Source organism: Hipposideros armiger, unplaced genomic scaffold (assembly GCF_001890085.2).
Source record: "Hipposideros armiger isolate ML-2016 unplaced genomic scaffold, ASM189008v1 scaffold_569, whole genome shotgun sequence".
Lineage (NCBI taxonomy): Eukaryota > Metazoa > Chordata > Mammalia > Chiroptera > Hipposideridae > Hipposideros > Hipposideros armiger.
Genome location: NW_017731919.1, coordinates 1,117,851 through 1,123,687, shown reverse-complemented (window position 1 = coordinate 1,123,687; position 5,837 = coordinate 1,117,851). Strand labels below are relative to the sequence as shown.

Here is a 5,837-nt window from a genome sequence, read left to right as displayed (position 1 = left end):
AGAGGGCCAGGACTCCAGTGTCACCATGCTCACCAAGCACCATGCCTAACCCTCAGACGCCATTCAATAACTGTTTGTAGAATGAGTGAGTAGATGAGTGAATGCAATTCTCAACTCCTCTGCCAAGAAGTGCTGACTGTGGACGCCAGGCTAGGAGGGTTGCCCCTTAGTGGTGACCCTCCCCCAAATCTGGCCAGCTTTGTCTTCATTCTGGGGATTGCCAGAGGAATGAAGATGCAAACAGCCTGGAAGCTCCGTCCACTGCAGAACGTTTTATTGCAAAGGAGGAGTCCCAGGAAAATAGGGGTGGGGGCAGTTCAGAAGGGCAAAGCAGCATTCCAAGAGTTTATACTATGGGTGAGGCACAGGAGGGAGCGGGGAGGTGAGGGTCAGCTCCATTGGAGGGGCATCTGAGACAGAGGGCTAAGTCTTTGGGAATAAAAGCTAGGGTTCTTTGACTTCTCCTGAGTGGGGTAGGAAGGGTTCAACATCTGCCGGAGCCTCTGCAGCTGAAGTTCCCAACACAGCCTGGGGAGCCGCAGAGCGCGCAACCGCCGCCAGGGGCGCTTGTCTCCAGGGCGTCAGAGCCCGACTGCTGTCGGACAGGATCCGAAGCTGCCCCGGGTCTGCAGGTGGAAGCGCTGCCCAGGGCTGGGAAGAGAGCGGCTGGTGGAGGGAGGAAACCCCCCTTACCCCGCTCCGCCCCAGAAGACAGACAGACAGACAGACAGACTCCTCCTCCAGGGGGCAATGCATAGACCCTCCTCCCCACCTGGAGACAGACGTGCAAACTCCCCAAAGTAATTGATACACAGGCTCCTTCCCCTAAGAAACAGACTAAAGAATCCCTCCCCACCAAAAGTCAGTCACAGATTTCCACACACACACACACACACACCACCACCCAAGAATAAACAGTCTTGTCCATGAGGATAAACCCACAGAACTCCCTCCCACACCCTAGGCAAAACCAACAGAACGTCCCCCCAAAGAACAGACCACAGGACTCCCCCTCCCCCAACACACACAAACGTAGACTCACCCCCAAGAGAAGAAACATCCCCCCTCCCGCAAAGGGAGACAAACTGAGGAAGCAGACCCCTTCTCCCTTGCCAAGAGATACACACACAAAAAAGTGGGGAGAGGAGGATAAGATTTGGCCCCTCTAACCCAAGTTACACCTATTAGTTACTTACAGCCGCTCCCTGTCCCCAATCCCAGGCCAAGTCTGCAGGGAGAAGGAGAAAGCAGGTGAGTGGATTTATCTCCTCGGTATAATAGTCTCTATTCTCCAAGACAAAAGACTCCTGGCTCTCAGACAGGCAGAAACCTTTCCATCCTGCATGCTCCTTGGTTCTCTCAGGTCCCCACAGCCCTTTTGGTAAAGACTCCTTTTGGACCTTTAAACTCAATCCTTCTCCCCTTAAATTTAAATAACTCATTTTTATGGATGGCTTCTTGGAGGAGAAAGAAGGCAAAAGATCTACACTTTCTTTGACCTAAACATCTTGAAAGGGGAGACTGGTGGAAGGGGCATTTTAAAGGAGACCACAGAGGAGATAGCTCAATTACCTGAAGAATATTGTTCAAGCCCCGCTCAACCCCTTTCTACCTATGTGTCCTTGAGGTGGTGCTTTGCCCTCTCTGAGACTCAGTTTTTTCATCTGTGAAATGAGCCTAATAGAATCCCTCCCAGGGATTTTATAGGTTTAAAGGAGATAATATATGCATCATGCCTATTGCATAATGGGTTCCCTGTTCCTCCCTGCAACGTGGTGTCCCCAGGCCAGATGGAGCCGGCAGCTGCTATCTAAGGTTAAAAGCCAGGCCCCGCTTGTTCCCATAAACCCTGCCTTCCCTGGGCCGGGGGAAGATGGGGAGAACTGAGAAGTTACTCCACACTGGGGACCTTATTCCCCCTGACTGGCCCTTGGTCCCTGCAGCTATCATGGTGGACAAAATAACCCTGCTCTCCCATCCTGGAGGCGAATGACTTCATGAGTCACCCCTACCAAGGTGCCATGGTGCTCATTAGTTGGGACATTTTGCCTAAAAGGTTGTTCAATGGTGGAAAAAACTGACTCCAGGAGAGCAAGTCCCTGGATACCTAGGTTGCCTTTCCCCACCCCGTCCCCAGCTGGTGACCTCCCTATGCCCCTGCACTCCTCACTATAGCATATCTGAAGCACTGCCCATCCCTCACCTTCTCTCCTCGCCCTCCAGCAGCTTTCGGTAGGTGGCGATCTCAAAGTCCAGGCCCAGCTTGACGATCATGAGCTCCTGGTACTCCTGCAGCTGCCTCACCATGTCCTGCTTGGCCTTCTGCAGGGCGGCCTCCAGCCAGGCCAGCTTGCCCTTAACACTGCCTGAGGCACCCTCCTCCTGCAGAGCTGGCAGGTCCTTGGCTCCCTCTAGTTTGCAAGGCTGGGGGCAAAGGGATAACCATGAACAGGACATCCTTGGCCTCCATCCCTGCCCCCTCAAGGATCCAGACCTTTTTTAGAGGCTGGAGGGCCAATGAGAGTCACAGATTGTTGTGTGGAGCGAGCACACCTATTCTGAAACCTGTGTTTGTGTGTCTGCCCTGTTCCCAGGAGATTTGGGGCCAGCTGCCTGGATGACTGAGAGAGAGCTTTTCACATTGAGCATGATGACACTTCTAATAGGAGCTCAGATCTGAGAAGGATCAAATGCTCCTTAGCACATAATGCTGAGATTATTGCTTTATCAGGCAAACTAACAAGAAGGCTATCCTGTTCTTCACAGGAGACTAGAATCTGTAGTTTTGGGGGTGGGGGGTAATAATAATAAGTGCTTGCCTTGTTGAGGTGTGCTGGCTGCTTAGGAAACCAATAGGGGGGCATCAGAGCATCTGTGGCTGGTGGGAGATTGAACCCTGACTTGCCTACCCTCTCACTCTGCCACCCCTAGAACCTGAACGGCTCATCCCCTCACCTCAAAGTCATCATTTCCTGGAGAAGAGAGAACCCCCATGAATTTCCCTCAGAGCCTGAGTCACTTGTAAAAGAAAAGTCGGGAAGCAGAACCCCTTCCCTCTGTGGATGGGAGATGAGCCAGAGGGCTTGAGAGAGAGGGAGGGCAGCTGGGAGAAAAGAGAGGAGGTCGAGAGGGAAAGAGGATGAGGGAAAGAAAGCACTCATGTGGAAACCTATCCTTTCTAAGGCCTAGAGCCTGAGTCGCAAGTACAAAATGCCTTCCTGGCTGGAGGCATCGAAAGGTAAAGGCCAAATGTTAATTATATATATATATATCAATAGAATCCAGTTCCACAAAGGAATATGCATGCTCTCATCATCCTGAAATCACCAGGACCTCTTTCATGTTTCCAGGCTTTCATTTCTCTGCTTTAGATAGAGACATAGTTTCTCTACCTATAAGTTTTTCTCTTCTACAGAGATAGTAATAGTAGTAGCCAAGGTGATGATAAATGGCAAAAACCCTCTGCCTCGGTGTCAAAGGAATCAGTTTGTAGCGGTGGGGGCCGTGGCACACAAAGGGCATATCCCTGTGTGAAGAAGATAGAGGCCTCTCCTCTCTAGCCAAATATTACCATGTGGAGTCATAGTTTAATATTGCCAAATCTGCACATTTTTAAAGAGAACACAGAAAACAGGCTTTCTAGGTGAGATCTTACAATTTCTGAAGATGAGCTCAAATGTCATGCTATGTAGGACAAACAAAACACAGACATAAAAATGTACATACACATAAAAACAATATACAAACAAGCATCCATATTCATAATTGTGCATTTACCTACATACTAATCACTTACTCACATGAAATATAGGGAGTCCTAGGCAAAGGTAAGCATGATATTACAGCCACACTCCTATTTGCTCAGACATCTACAAAGAGAAACTCGGTCCATCTATCCCAAAGGATGGCGGGGTGCCTAGCCTAGCTGTCATAAAGAATGGATGTACCCCAACCATCACTATTCTGCCACCCGCCATTCCCATCCTTCACCTGACTCTTAGCGTTGTCCACCTCCACGGTCAGCTTCTGGATGGCCTGGTTAAGCCTGTTCAGCTCCTCCTTGCTGTGCCTCAGGCTCTGTGTGTCTCTCTGCACAGTCACCTTTACCTCCTCACACTGTGGGGAGGGGGCAGCAGAGTAAGGAGGAGGATCAGGGAGATGAGGAGAGCAAACAAGAACACTGGATGGAGGCCTGCAAGACAGTGCCAGGGCCCACCCATCCAGCACTATGTTGATCATCTAACTCCTCTGGGCCTCTGTTTCTCCATCTGTAAAATGGGGATGTTAATCTTTCCTATTCCTATTTCATTCTCCCAAGGGTTGTTGGGAGGATAAAATGTGCTTGGCTGGCATAGTGGTGGGTTATTCTACCAGGCCTGGAGATGCCAAAGGTAGCATGAACTCAGGGACAAAGAGCAACAAGGTAAGGCAACAATCTTTTGAGTTGAGTCTTTGGACTGAGGTCACATAAGTTTTGTCCCAGGGATAGGGGTAGTTAAACGCTAGGAAATTAATTGCCGTTTGCCACTTATGTAATCCAAATTAATATAAAAAGAATTTAATAAAATTCAACAATAATTGCTAATTTTAAAAATACTTTTAAAAACCTAAGAATATGAATAAACTTCCTTAACTTGATGAATGTTATTCATCAGAGACAGGAATCCAGGTCTGGCTCCTTCTGCAAATGAAGACCACTGTGGAAAGGGCTGTCTACAGGGGACAAAACCAGTGGGTCTTTTCCCTTCCTGCACCCTGTCTCCACACACCAATATGTAAACAGATGGGTACAGTAACTAATGCTGGCTCAGTGCCTTACACTCTTCAAAGTCTTTTAGCTCTGCCATCTCACTGGGGCCCATGGCCACCTGTGAAGTAGGCCAGGTAGATGTTACTGTCTCCATTCTCTCTCCCTGGACAAGCTGATGTTCATTACATCTACCATGCAAGAAAGTGGGACTCAGAGAGACATGAGTGTCCCTGCCAGTCAGCAGGTGAGCCAGATCGAATCTTAAGCCCATGCTCTTTGCTCGACACCCTAAGGGCCAGATAGTCACTCACATCCTTCAACCCAAAGAATAGGAACTATTCAGAGCAGTGCAGTGCAAATTTCTTTCCAGAACAGATGGGTTGTGGGAACCAGATATGAATAGACTGAAAAACATCATCCTCCCCCAATCTCTGCCCTATTCCCTCTGACTACCGTTTCCTGTTCCCATTCCCAAAAGCTGTAGACACAGTAGACAAGCTTGTGATTGGCTGGGTTCAGCAGATCTGGGTAGAATCCAAGACCCCTTAGCCCGTGCAAGCCAATGAGCCATGTGGACAAGTCGCACCATGATGAGTGGGGCTGTAGTCTCCTCCAAGCCTCCTGTGAACACTAAGCCCAGCACCAGCCCAAGAAGCTCCCAGAATTCTCACCTCTGAAGACAAGTTCTCTCCTTCCTGGGGGCTTTGTGACCTCACCTTGTTACAATTGCAGAGTTCTGACAGGGTGACAGGAGCCATTCTGTGAGCTCAGATGGGAAATTGAAGGTCCTTGGACTAGAATGGGCCTTGAAGGAAGGAGGAGGATGGAGGGATAAAAGGGTAACTCAACTGGGAGAAATGTGTAGAGTTTGAGCTTCTGAAGTGGGCAGTGGGGAGCTACAGAAGGTGCTTGAGCAGACCAGTCACCTGGTGTGAGGTGCGATTTAGGGAGATCTGTCTGGTAGCAATGTGGAAGATGGACAGGATGTAGAGACACTACGACTGGGAATTCTAGTTCTAAGGCTAGAACTAGAGTCATCTGGGGTGATGACTCTAAACTGAAGAAGTAACCAGGGGACTAGAGAGCA

The 5,837-nt window shown here is 49.4% G+C and overlaps 1 protein-coding gene across 1 annotated transcript; it reads right to left on the bottom strand.

Moving 5' to 3' along the window:
* Positions 1–399: 399 nt before the first annotated feature.
* On the bottom strand, positions 400–5,508 carry LOC109371396 (keratin, type II cuticular Hb1-like). The gene is made up of 5 exons (XM_019623871.1): positions 5,467–5,508; positions 4,012–4,116; positions 2,204–2,424; positions 1,197–1,228; positions 400–651 (listed from the first exon to the last, which is right to left on the bottom strand). The coding sequence occupies exons 1-5, from the start codon at positions 5,506–5,508 to the stop codon at positions 485–487; spliced, it is 567 nt and encodes a 188-aa protein (XP_019479416.1). The 3' UTR covers positions 400–484.
* Between the last annotated feature and the right edge of the window lie 329 nt (positions 5,509–5,837).

Coding starts and splice junctions, on each gene's coding strand:
- LOC109371396 (XM_019623871.1), bottom strand. CDS start 5,508: ATGGCTCCTGTCACCCTGTCAGAACTCTGCAATTGTAACAAG. Junction 4,117..5,466: donor AACTCTGCAATTGTAACAAG/GTGAGGTCACAA, acceptor CCCTCCCCACAG/TGTGAGGAGGTAAAGGTGAC. Junction 1,229..2,203: donor CTGGAGGGCGAGGAGAGAAG/GTGAGGGATGGG, acceptor TTCTCCCTGCAG/ACTTGGCCTGGGATTGGGGA.